The following is a 13,668-nucleotide window of genomic DNA, read 5'->3' as shown; positions in this document are numbered from 1 at the left end:
AAATAAAAAAAAAACTAAAAAAAAGGAAAAAACTGAAAAATAAGCTAAAATAAAGGTAAAAACCAATAAAAAACTAAAAAGAAAAAAAGGAAAAAACTAAAAAAAATTTTCATCTAAAAAACTAAAAAAAACTAAAAAAGGTAAAAACTAAAAGAACTAAAAAAGAAAAAAATAAATGACGAAACTCAAAGAGAAAGCGACCAGGACAAAAGGAATGTTCGATTAGCAATCAACAAAGCACCGGGACACAGGGAGTATAAATGACGACCAGGACATAAGTAAAAAAAAAAACTATCTATATATATAAAAATAAGTTGTCTGTGGATCTATGGATCGTGGATCAGGTGACGTCACCTGAAAAAACTGGATCAGGTGACGTCAAAACTAAAAAACTAAAAAAAGGCAAAAACTACAAAAAAAACTAAAAACTAATAAAAAAAATAAAAAAGCTAAAAAACTAAAAAAACTAAAAAAAGGCAAAAACTACAAAAAAAACTAAAAACTAATAAAAAAGCTAAAAAACTAAAAAAACTAAAAAAAAGGCAAAAACTACAAAAAAACTAAAAACTAATAAAAAAAATAAAAAAGCTAAAAAATTTAAAAAAACTAAAAAAACTAAAAAAAGGTAAAAAACTAAAAAAACTAAAAACTAAAAAAAACTAAAAAAAGGAAAAAACTGAAAAATAAGCTAAAATAAAGGTAAAAACCAATAAAAAAACTAAAAACTAATAAAAAAAGTAAAAAAGCTAAAAAACTAAAAAAACTAAAAAAACTAAAAAAAACTAAAAAAGGTAAAAAACTAAAAAAAATAAAAAATAAAAAAAAATAAAAAAAAGGAAAAAACTGAAAAATAAGCTAACATAAAGGTAAAAACTAAAAAGAAAAAAAGGAAAAAACTAAAAAAAATTTTCATCTAAAAAACTAAAAAAAACTAAAAAAGGTAAAAACTAAAAGAACTAAAAAAGAAAAAAATAAATGACGACACTCAAAGAGAAAGCGACCAGGACAAAAGGAATGTTCGATTAGCAATCAACAAAGCACCGGGACACAGGGAGTATAAATGACGACCAGGACATAAGTAAAAAAAAAAATTAACAAAACTAAAAAGAAGGTAAAAACTACAAAAAAACTAAAAAGAAAAAAAAACTAAAAACTAATAAAAAAAATAAAAAATCTAAAAATCTAAATAAACTAAAAAAGAAAAAAAAGGAAAAAAATAAAGGAGAAAAACAAAACTAAAAAACGAATGTATATACAGACCGGTACACCGGGATACAAATGACGACCGGGACACAGGGAATATAAATGACGACCGGGACACAGGGACACAACTACAACGGGGACACCGGGGGAAACAGGGGGATATAAATGACGACCGGGACAAAAAAACTAAAAAGAAAAAAAAACTAAAAACTAATAAAAAAACTAAAAAATCTAAAAATCTAAATAAGCTAAAAAAGAAAAAAAAAGGAAAAAAATAAAGGAGAAAAACAAAACTAAAAAACGAATGTATATACAGACCGGGACACCGGGATACAAATGACGACCGGGACACAGGGAATATAAATGACGACCGGGACACAGGGACACAACTACAACGGGGACACCGGGGGAAACAGGGGGATGTAAATGACGACCGGGACACTGGGACAGGGAATGGTCGATTAGCAATCACCATCAACAAAGCTCAAGGGCAATCATTAGAATCATGAGGTATAGATCTGAATACAGATTGTTTTCCCATGGACCATTATATGTTGCATGTTCAAGAGTCGGTAAACCTGACAATCTATTTATATGCAAAGACAATGGGACAGCAAAGAATGTTGTATATTCGCAAGTTTTACGTAGTTAAAACCATATATATATATATATATATATATATATATATATATCTATCTATATTCACAGGTGGGACATAGGGACACAACTACAATGGCGCGTAACTATTATGGCGCGTAACGACTTACGCGCGCGGGGGGGCTTGGGGGGGGGGGGGGCGCGAAGCGCCCCCACCAACTAGGTGTTGGGGTGGCGCGAAGCGCCACCCCAACAGCTAGTATATATATATATATATATATATATATATATATATATATATATATATATATTACACGTACAAATAAGCTGAGTAAAACGTAACACTAAAAGAAAACTTTTTTGTTTCTTTTCATTTTTAGTTTCAGATTTAATTACGGAGTAGTTCACAATTAATCATATATAGAGACCAAGCATCAAAGAACAATTCTTCAAAGATCAAGCTTCAAAGATTAATAACATACTCGTTATGTATAGTCCTATTTATACATACACACACACACACACACGCATATATATATATATATATATATATATATATATATATATATATATATATATATATATATATATATATATATATATATATATATATATATATAAACATATTACACGTACAAATAAACTGATTAAAACATAACACGAAAAGAAAACTTCTGAAAACACACATCAAAACTAATGTTAGTCTCCACACTTTTAAACTATAAAAGTGTTCTTAGTTGACTTACTTTTCAAGTAAGAGAAACTTGCAACTTTGGAAATAACTGAGTCGCCTTTTTTTATATAAATTACATTAAAGAAATCCATAAGTATTACAAACACTGCTTGTTTGTTCCTAGCACCACCAGTGTAATTACCTGGTGCCGCCTTGATACGTGACACAGCGCCACCAGTGCCACTACTGTAGGTACTAGGGTATGGTATCGCGGTCAAGATGGGCCATGGTCTCTTGTGCACTATTCTGCCACCAATTCGTAATCTAGTAGGCTGCCCCGGTCAGTCCTGAAGCCTCTAGTGTAAACTTTCTGGCACCAACGATGTTAACCAGTGTAAGTAATACGGCCTTTGGTGCCACGATCAACTCTGACGCGCCACGAATTCTATGAGTTCTTCCCGCACTAATATTCGTATTGTGGTTTTTCCACAGCTATAGCCAGAAGGGATACTACAAGTCTACTTTCTGTGGTATGTATGTGCCACGCTATGGGCCCACAGTATCAAGCCCAAATTCTTCCTCTAATTGTCTTACACCCCTTTAAGAAAGCTATCTTGCATAATATAGGACCCTTTTCCTACAGCAAAAGATTTTACTCTCCAGGCTACCTAGTTGAAAAGAAGTCAAAAGTAGAAATAGACTAAAAGCGTATTTATTTTCATACCAGAATCACAATCCGAACTAACTAAAAATCAACTCAGAATAACGAAACAAAACGCTTTGTGACTCGCCTCTGTGCATAAGGCTCACGTAGCTCTGACCAGGGGCAATGAATGACCTCTTCAAATCGAACTACAATGTTTATTTTTGGATTTTGCGCGCCAAATTTGTACCTGTATCATTCATTGGTCGCCTGCATTTTTAGAAGCCAGCTAATTATCGTACTCTTTCCAGACTTGTCGTAATCAGTCAATCAAGAGAGAATATTAAGAGGGCGAAAGGATATTTAATACTAGCTAGGCTCAGGGTTGAAGTACTGAAATTAAATAGAAATAAAATCAAGTTTACAAAAAGGAAATACATCTGATAAATAGGGCCAAGGGCCCCAACACTGATATCCTGACTTTGATTGCAGTTAGTTTGCTTAGGAATCATACTAAAAGTGGACATAAGCTGTCTAAACTCTTCCTGCTTCTTGTCAAAGATCAGCAAATTTTCTTTCTTTGCATCACCAGGTTCTCCCTATTATATTTTTCTTACTTGTGCTAAATTTTAGTGCTATATGAACTAAAGAATGGAAAAGTATCTGGCATTGACGGTATACATCCTGAACTATTGAAATATGGTGCTGGAGTTCTAGCTGAGCCGCAAAAACCAAGTGTTAATGCAGATATGGGGCACTGAGGATATTCCCACAGATTGGAAGAAAGGGGTTATAGTCAAACTATTTAAGAAGGGCAGAACGGTTGATTGCAACAATTGGTGAGGCATCACCCTGCAGTCTGCAGGAAGCAAAGTGCTTTAGCAAGTACTCTTGAATGACCTTCAGACAAAAGTTGACACCATACTCAGAGATGAACAGCATGGCTTCCGACCAAGTAGGCCATGTTCTGACTTGATGTTCAGTCTTAGACTCTTATTGAAAATTCTAATGAATGGCAGACTGAAATCATAATGGCTTTAATCGATTTCGCGAAGGCTTTTGACTCAGCCCATGGAGTTTCGTTATGGAAAATACTGCGCTACTGTGATTTCCCTGATAAAATTGATGAACAAATGTGTACTGTTTGGACTGACAATGGGGACATGACTGAGTGAGTTCAAAGTCAACTCAGACGTTTGACAGGGGGTATATTTTGTCCCCAATACTGTTGACGATACTCATTGACTTTTGTTCTGTGGCTGCGCAACTTCAACGAGAGTCGTATTTTATTTGACGTAGATTTCGCAGACAAAATAGCACTCCTTTCCCACTTAAGAGAGGAGCTTCAATACAACATAAATGAGCTCTCGAAGGTAGGTGAACGAACAGGTTTGGCAAAGTGCACACAGAAGACGAAAATTATGCGCAATAATGTGAATAAACTACCTGCTGAGCCGCTGATAATTAAAGAAAATGACATGGAAGAGGTTGAGAAATTTAGATATCTTGGGAGTCTATTGAGCACCTATAGGAGCCCCGATCGTGAAATGGCCACACTATCACGTACACAGGAGGCTCCTTTGACAAGTTAAGTAACGTGTGGAGAAGTACCAGTTTCTCTTTAAAGATGAAATGGAGGCTCTTCAATAGTAATGTTCTGTTACTGCTGATGTATGTTTCTGAAAGCTGGGCGCTGAAAAAGCAGCTAGAGAAAAGAATCCAAAGTTTTGAAAATAATTGTCTTTGACGAATTGTCGGAATCGGCTGGACGGACAAAATTGCCCATTCAGTCATTAGAGAGAAGACTAAACAGCCGCTTGTTATTGACAAAATCATAAGCAGTCGGCAGTGATATTGGGGACACAATGGTTAGAATGGCCATCAATCGCCTGCCTAATGAAATTTTGACTTGGACTCCTCCCGGAGTTCGACGGCACGGATGACAGAAAACTACACTTGGACGATGTCTTGAAAAAGAAGCAACGCTCTCAACCACATCCCTTGATGATCTTTGGTCGAAAACGCAGAAGAGGTTATTGTGGAGAGGCATCGGTGCCGCCTTACGCGCCAACCGGCGCGGGAAGTCCTAAATGTAAGTGTGTTAAATAATTCTGTTTTATGGCGTTTTTAAAATCCCCTGTTCTTGCAGTTATTTCTTTGTTACGAGGATTTACCAACAATTAAGAGAGAGGCTATTGGAACACAAATCGTCAATAAAAAAAGCCGTAAAGCTTGGCCAAAGGCCTGATAGCTTTGATTCCACCTCGGCTTGACACGATTACGATAACCTACACCACTTCATTTTGTTTGATAACACCTCCATTATTGCCTTTGCTAAAGGCCTAATGCAGATTTTGAGGAAGGCAGTGGAAATCACTAAGTGTATTCACAAAAAAGTTACTTATTTATTTCTGTTTTTTTTCTGCATTTATTTCTGCTTTTGATGTTTTTTTCATATTTTTTAAAACAATATACAGAGGTGTGTAAGTGCGCAGCAGCTATTATGAAGGAGGGGTAGTGGCTCACTTTGTAGGCAGAGGGGGGAACGGACGCCTAAAAAAGTATTTTAATGCCCAAATATCCCATCCTTCACAAAAGCCCCATTTATAATAAACTTATTGATTCCAATGCTTCATATATTTTTGCACAAAATCATGTATCGCAACCTAATACGATGATTGGTAACACAGTACCTGGTAAGTGATTGGCATTCAAAACAGCCTTACATAAAATGAATTCCTATGTTTGATTTGTCCTTCAATGTCTGAATTTTCGGTCAGTTGCCGTTTGATGTTAATTGGAAAGGGTCCCTTTTATTTTGGTGCTTTTTTTTAAGGTTTGTATTTTTTATCTTGTCCTCTGGACCTATCTGTATTTTATTTTTCATTTCCTAATTTCACACCGAAGATGGTTGAGCGAAATTCTCCACTGAAAGATTTGCATACTATTCTTTCTTTTTTCTTTTTTTTTTACTTGTTGTGATTATCCTCAATCTTTTTTTCTTTGCTCCAATTTTTTGCCTTATTTTTGGGCTTCTTCTGTTTTGTATTTTATTTTTCTACTCTAAATTCTGTCTATAATTAGAATTATTCAGTGTTTCTCTTCTTTCAGTCCGGAAGCAGGCGGTTTCATATCAGGATTTGTGTATTTAGTGTCACTTATCACTTTTTTGATGCTCATTTTTCTAAATGGAGTTTTTATCGACAAGGTTCCTCTGTCCGAAAGAGAGGTAAGACTTTGCCTTTTTAATATATTTGATTTCTGAGCTCTTCCTTTTTTTGTTTGGAAACAAATGATAAAAGAACAAAAATTGTTAAATCACTTTAAGTAAAGGTATTAAAACTACGATGCTAAGAAGTGCCGTTTATTTCTAATTAATGTCCGGAATTCTATTATTAAGCAGTTGAAAATTTTAGTGTAAAACATTTCGAAATTGTATAATGAAACTCTAAAATTTCCTATTTATCCTGAGTCGTTAAGCAGTTCATTATGTTGCCGCATATATTGTGCAGAGCCTAGAGGGGGCGATTTTGTTATTTTTCAATGAAAATGTCAACAAAAATTTTAAATGAAGACACCCCCAAAAGCGGTATTTAAACAATCCAGGGATGAGGGAGGGAAGACAGCAAATCTGGGGAACCAAGGGCACACTTCTCCCTATTAATGTTTGGGTTTAAATGTAGCCTATGCTTTCACGTGTATAGATAGTATGTTTTGAACTCAACATTCGGGCAATGATATTCTGAAGGTGTTCCCATTATGATTTCAATTTTATTCGCCTTCTTTTAGGGCTTATGGTCAAAATATACTAAGTTCAAAGCGGCTCGTGAATTCTCTTTTTACGCACAAGATTTACTATTTGTAAGAATGAAAAATGTCTTAATATATTGAAGTAAATTTTAAATTTGTATGTAGAATTTCCTTTTGTCATCCAGACAAGCATCTAGCGGCCCCTTTGAAATTTTCAGATTCTCAGGATTTTCTTTATACATTCCCTGTATTTTGCGTGATGAGGAAAAAAATGACCAAAAAACTACTTTTCTGACTGTCTGCATTGTCTCCCAAAATTACCCGTTATTTTTCAGTTACTGTTATTGTCAGTTTCATACAAGGGACAAAGCTGCACCCCACTTAATAGATGCCGACTTTAATGGTATTTAAACTGACTGTGGCAAGCAAAAGTTTTTTCCACATATATCCGCTGAACGTGTCCAAAACATAAAACATGACAAAAATGACACCAGTGAATCTACCATGAAAATATATGAACTTACATTTTCAGACATGATTTTTCATCAATGCAATGTATGTTCAATCAATGTATGTTCTATATGTTCAATGTATCATCAATCAATGTATGTTCTATATGCACCGAGCAAGAAAGTTTTTTTGAAGAAGGTATCAAGCCTATGGTGGTAAAAAAAATAATGTTGAAACGGAGGTACAATGATGATTTTACTAGTATTATCTATTATATAATAGGCATCACAACAGAACAGTTAAAAAAAACCTCACAACAGAACTGGGTTTTTGCGACGCGTAATATACGTATAATATAGTGGTGTATAGACACGTATGCAAGAGGGATCTTTGGAGTCTGGACATGGGTGAAATGTCCATGCTTCTAAGATTTCACAATCTATATATTTATTTATTTATTATTTTTTTTAATGGTTCATGATCAAAACTTATCCTACTGAATTCGCATCTGCTACCGAATTTTCTTTATTTACACGATTTCACAGTTTGAGGGAATTAATTAATTTGATTATATCGAAATAAGTTTTAAATTCAGACAATGACCCAGTTCGTAAATGTTGTACATCAGTGTTAAAAAAAACAATAGTTTCAAAGAGAGAATTTAAGTCCAAATGAATTTTCCATAGTAGACTGTATTTTTTATCTTCCTAATTCTCATGTGAGGGTATATAGGCACATATTAAGGTGGCGGGGGGTTGGAGTGATCCGTTCGGGAAATTTCCATGCTCTTAGCGTTTATCTATGTTTTTTTCTTTTTGATTTATTATGCTTTGCCCGTTGAAAGAATTAATGAGTTTGATATAAATTTCAAATTTTGGTAATGGTCCAAAATTTTGTACGTCAACAAAATTTATAACAACAACAACAGTTTAGAAGTGAGAATGGTTTTCAGCTTCAATGAGTATTCTTGGTGGAATCTCAATTTTTAATTACGGTGATAGCTATTAACAATTAGCTATTAACTTTTACGGTGGTAGGCAAAACTTCTTTTTCGTAAATATCAGTACCTAATTAGAAACCGTTGTACGTCAAAAAGATAATACTTGTGATTCTACAACGAAACGATACAAACTTTAGCTGTAATTTCTCCGCCAACACATATTTATATACGACATTTTTTTATATAAAATTTTCAAGTCCAGATCAATGAAAAAATGGTGTCGGAAAGGAAGAACAAAGATGACCTTGCCAGTATTATTTGTTTTACGTTACAATTTTAGCTAGAGCAAAGAAGGCAGAACTTAAGTATGGATTTTAGTTAAAAACAAAAAAAAAAAAAATGTCTAGATACCCATAAACACCGGGATATCTTTATTTTATCCTGAAATCACATCCAATGGTTATTGCGGGACAAGTCCCGGAGCTAACAGAAATTTAAGCAAAACATCTCTTTTTCAGAAAAATATTTTGTACTTATAGAGGAATATAATCGAATAAGAATCTTCATGTAAACAGTAATCTTTCACATTACAACAGTAATCTTTTCTTCTCTTGATCTATACTTTGTTCAGAACAGCATTGGTATATTTTTGTAGGCCTTTTTTAAAGAATACTATTTTTTTTTTGTCTGGAAAGTTATATGATATTGTTTAACAAAAATATTTCAAATGATTGTCAATTGACGAGTTTAGCATACTTTTAAGGTTCCTGCTTTCATTTTCTTTGCCTCTCTTAGTCTCATCTTTGCCTGAATGAATCAATGTTGGTCCAATTGCTGGCACTTTTTTCTAGCATTATTTTCTTTCTCGAATAATTTAAGCTATCACTAATAGAAAGTGGTATGAAAGAGCGTTTGTTTCGGGTTTTGTGTACGTGTACAAAGCTACCCTTTATCAAATTGTATGTTTATAGCTTTCTTTCTTTTATGTGTTTGCTTTATAGACTGATTGTATTCATTGATGTGAACCGTAATTTGGCAATGTCCATGAACGTACTTTTTTGAATAAAAGGATTTTATTTGAAAAAAAAGAGACGCTAACAAAACATTTTTGTTCCGGAGGGGGTACCAAATTTTTGTTTAAAAAACTTATCAAAAATTTGTTTATAATCATTTTTGTTACGTTTTTTACGAGCCGGGCAATTATTTCGTGCTTGGCTCTCCCGGACGCCCCTTGGATTTAATAAGCGAACTTGATCAGATTGAAATAAATTTTGAATTTAAACAGTGGTCCAGTCCATAAGTTTTGTACTTCAGCAATATCGGAACAATAGTTTCAAAGATAGAATTCTTTTCAGCTTAAATGAGTCTTCCATAGTAGATGCTTTATTTTTATTTCGCTTACTTTCATATAACGGTATGCATGCACGTATGTAGGGGAGGGATTCTTTAAAAAATGTTTATGCTCCTAAAATTTCCCTATAAGTTTTGTTTGAGTTCCCTATTTTTTAATATTTCATTTGTATTGGTTCATCATCATCATGTCATGTATTAAAGTCAAATCCGATAACAAAAATGCTAGTGATATTTGAAATATATCATAATATTTATTAATAATAGTGGTGACTCGACTGTTCGAAATTTTTAATGAATTTTAGCAACTTGAAATAAATTTTCAACTTAACCAATGGCCGAGTCCGTAAATTTGTATTTCAACAATATCAAATGAAAAGTTTCAAAGAAAGAAGAGTTTTCAGCCTAAATGATTCTTGCCATAATAGACTGATTTTTTTTTCTCTTATTTCGTACGATAGTACACGAACTTGGATGTAGGAATATTTTTTTAAGCCTGGGCGCTGACGGATTTTCCCAAATCTTCAGATATTGCCTAAATTTCCCGATATTCTTGTTTAATTCACCTTTTTTAGGGCTCATGGTCAAAATGGACTAGGGCCGAAATGGACTGTGTTGAAGTGATTCCACTGTTTGAAAGGATGAATAAGTTCTAATAGATTGAACTAAGTTTTATATTATGTACAGCCATATTTTGATCCCAGTCTTCACGAAGTTTCCAGAATCATAGAATTTTCCCAACATTTTTCTTTTATATTTTTTGTTTAATTCCTCTTTTTAAGGCTTATAATGAAAATAGACTACTGTCAAATCGGTGAATGATTTTTCTTTCTTGAAGAGATTCCACTGCCTGAAAGAATGAATAAATTTTACTTAATTTAAATTTACACATATCCAAACATGTGTCTTGACCACTTGCCTTGGCGGATTTACCGGACTCCAAAATTTTCCGTTTGTTTTATTCAAATTCCTCCTTTTTTAGGGGTATTACTTTTGATGTAAAAAGTTAAAATTGAACAAAAAATTCCTTTCCTTGAAACAACTCTAGTTTTAGAGGAAGAAAAGAAATAAAAAGAATAAATTTCGAAAAACTTAGTATATTTCTCTACATTGAAATTAATTTAACCTTGTTTTGAACTGATCCGTTAAATTCTGTATTACTCTGTTCCCTTTGGATATAGTGTTTTTGATTCCTCTATGAGTCTTGTTGAAATTTCAAAGATCTGACTATATTCAGTTTCATTTATTCCTTTGAAAAATCACAAGCATCTGATAGTATTTACCAGAAAATTGAATTTATTTTATTTTTTATCTTTTATTTCAGCTTGAAGAGTTTTTAGCCGCTCTCGTTTCCATCTCATGGATGCACTCTTTAGGTTTCGCTGATGACGTTTTAAATTTGAAATGGCGATATAAGCTGATCTTCCCACCCCTTTCTGCATTGCCTTTGTTGATAATTTATTATATACATATTGGTCTTACAACAGTAGTTATGCCCAAGTTCCTGAGAGGGTTTGTTGGTCCTAACTTAGACTTAGGTAAGATTTTATCTATCTGTATTATGTTCTTGTTGTAATAAGTCTTATATTCTGTAGTTATGCCCAAGTTCCTCAGAGGGTTTGTTGGTCCCAACTTAGACCTAGCTAAGATTTTATCCATATGTATTATATTCTTGTCGTCATAAGTATTATATTCTGTTGTTCTGCCCAAGTTCCTCAGAAGGTTTGTTGGTACCAACTTAGACCTAGGTAAATTTTATCCAAATGCATTATATTCTTGTTGTCATAAGTAATATATTCTGTAGTAATGCCCAAGTTCCTCAGAGGGTTCGCTGGTTCCAACCTAGACCTAGGTAAGATTTTATCAATCTGTACTATATTCTTGTAGTCATATGTATTATATTCTTTAGTTATGTCCACGTTCCTCAGAGGGTTTGTTGGTCCCAACTTCGACCTTGGTATGATTTTATCCATATGTATTATATTCTTGTTGTCATAAGTATTATATTCTTTAGTTATGTCCACGTTCCTCAGAGGGTTTGTTGGTCCCAACTTCGACCTTGGTATGATTTTATCCATATGTATTATATTCTTGTTGTCATAAGTATTATATTCTTTAGTTATGTCCACGTTCCTCAGAGGGTTTGTTGGTCCCAACTTCGAGTAAGACCTAGTAAGATTTTATCCATATGTATTATATTCTTGTTGTCATAAGTATTCTATTCTGTAGTTATGCCCAAGTTCCTCAGAAGGTTTGTTGGTGCCAACTTCGACCTAGGTAAGATTTTATCCTTATATATTATATTCTTGTTGTCGCATGTGTTATATTCTATAGTTATGCCCAAGCTCCTCAGAGGGAGCTCCTCTGTACTATATTCTTGTAGTCATAAGTGTTATATTCTGTTGTTATACCCAAGTTTCTTAGAGGGTTTGTTGGTCCCAACTTCGACCTAGGTATTCTTGTTGTCATAAGTATCATATCCTGTAGTTATGCCCAGGTTCCTCAGAGGGTTTGTTGGTCCCAACTTCGACCTTGGTAAGATTTTATCCATATATATTATATTCTTGTTGTCATAAGTATTATATTCTTTAGTTATGTCCACGTTCCTCAGAGGGTTTGTTGGTTCCAACTTCGACCTAGGTAAGATTTTATCCTTATATATTATATTCTTGTTGTCACATGTGTTATATTCTATAGTTATGCCCAAGCTCCTCAGAGGGAGCTCCTCTGTAGTATATTCTTGTAGTCATAAGTGTTATATTCTGTTTTTATACCCAAGAATCTCAGAGGGTTTGTTGGTCCCAACTTCGACCTAGGTATTCTTGTTGTCATAAGTATCATATCCTGTAGTTATGCCCAGGTTCCTCAGAGGGTTTGTTGGTCCCAACTTCGACCTTGGTAAGATTTTATCCATATATATTATATTCTTGTTGTGATAAGTATTATATTCTTTAGCTATGTCCACGTTCCTCAGAGGGTTTGTTGGTCCCAACTTCGAGTAAGACCTAGGTAAGATTTTATCCATATGTATTATATTCTTGTTGTCATAAGTATTCTATTCTGTAGTTATGCCCAAGTTCCTCAGAAGGTTTGTTGGTGCCAACTTCGACCTATGTAAGATTTTATTCTTATGCATTATAATCCTACTCGAAGTTGGACCAACAGGCCCTCTGAGGAACGTGGACATAAATAAAGAATATAATACTTATAACAACAAGAATATAATACATATGGATAAAATCTTACCAAGGTCAAAGTTGGGACCAACAGATCCTCTGAGAAACTTGGGCATAAATACAGAATATAATACTTACGACGACAAGAATATAATATATATGGATAAAATCGTGTTATAGACCTAGGTAAGATTTTATCCATATGTATTATATTCTTGTTGTCGTAAGTATTATATTCTGTAGTTATTCCCAAGTTCCTCAGAGGATTTGTTGGTCCCAACTGAGACCTAGGTAACATTTTATCCATGTGTATTTTATTCTTGTTGTCATCATTATTATATTCTGTAGTTATGCTCAAGTTCCTCCGAGGGTTTGTTTGTCAGCCTTGGTAAGAATGTTTGGTTTGCTTTGTTTCCTTGATTGCCTTGGTAAGATTTTATCCATATACATTATATTCTTGTTATATGCTATGGAATGACTAATGTTCTTTTTTAAGTGTCGCCTCTAATTTCTGTGTGCAGTCGAGGAACTCGGTTTTAAGCTGAGAAACTGAATTAAGAAATCGAGAGACTTAATAAAAAAAATAAGAAACTAAATTAAGAAAATGGAAAACTAAATTAAGAGACTAAGTAAATGAATTGAGAAACTAAGAGACTATGATAAGAAAGAGAAAAAATGAATAAAGAAACTGAGGAACTGAATTAAGAAACTGAGAGACTGAATTAGAAAACTGAGAAACTAAATTAAGAAAGTGAGAAACTGAATAAAGAAAGTGTGAAACTGAATGAAGGAACTTAAAAACTGAATCATCGCCTCCAATGTTTAGTGTACATTCTAGGCATTTAGTTTTAAGTTGGGAAAGCAACATCCAAACCTGGCTGAAGAA

At 33.6% G+C, this 13,668-nt stretch overlaps 1 protein-coding gene across 2 annotated transcripts in view; it reads left to right on the top strand.

Moving 5' to 3' along the window:
* Window positions 1-13,668, top strand: part of LOC136029482 (UDP-N-acetylglucosamine--dolichyl-phosphate N-acetylglucosaminephosphotransferase-like) — a 55,601-nt gene that overhangs the window by 11,028 nt on the left and 30,905 nt on the right. For both annotated transcript variants that reach the window (XM_065707911.1, XM_065707910.1), the window contains exons 3-4: window positions 6,228-6,345; window positions 10,931-11,144. In XM_065707911.1, coding sequence (XP_065563983.1) covers window positions 6,228-6,345; window positions 10,931-11,144 — 332 coding nt within the window. The remainder of the gene's footprint in view (window positions 1-6,227; window positions 6,346-10,930; window positions 11,145-13,668) is intronic.

The sequence above is a fragment of the Artemia franciscana genome, chromosome 7 (genome assembly GCF_032884065.1).
Source record: "Artemia franciscana chromosome 7, ASM3288406v1, whole genome shotgun sequence".
Taxonomy (NCBI): Eukaryota; Metazoa; Arthropoda; class Branchiopoda; order Anostraca; family Artemiidae; genus Artemia; species Artemia franciscana.
Note: the sequence above shows the minus strand (reverse complement) of the source record. Positions and strands in the feature narration are given on the sequence as shown.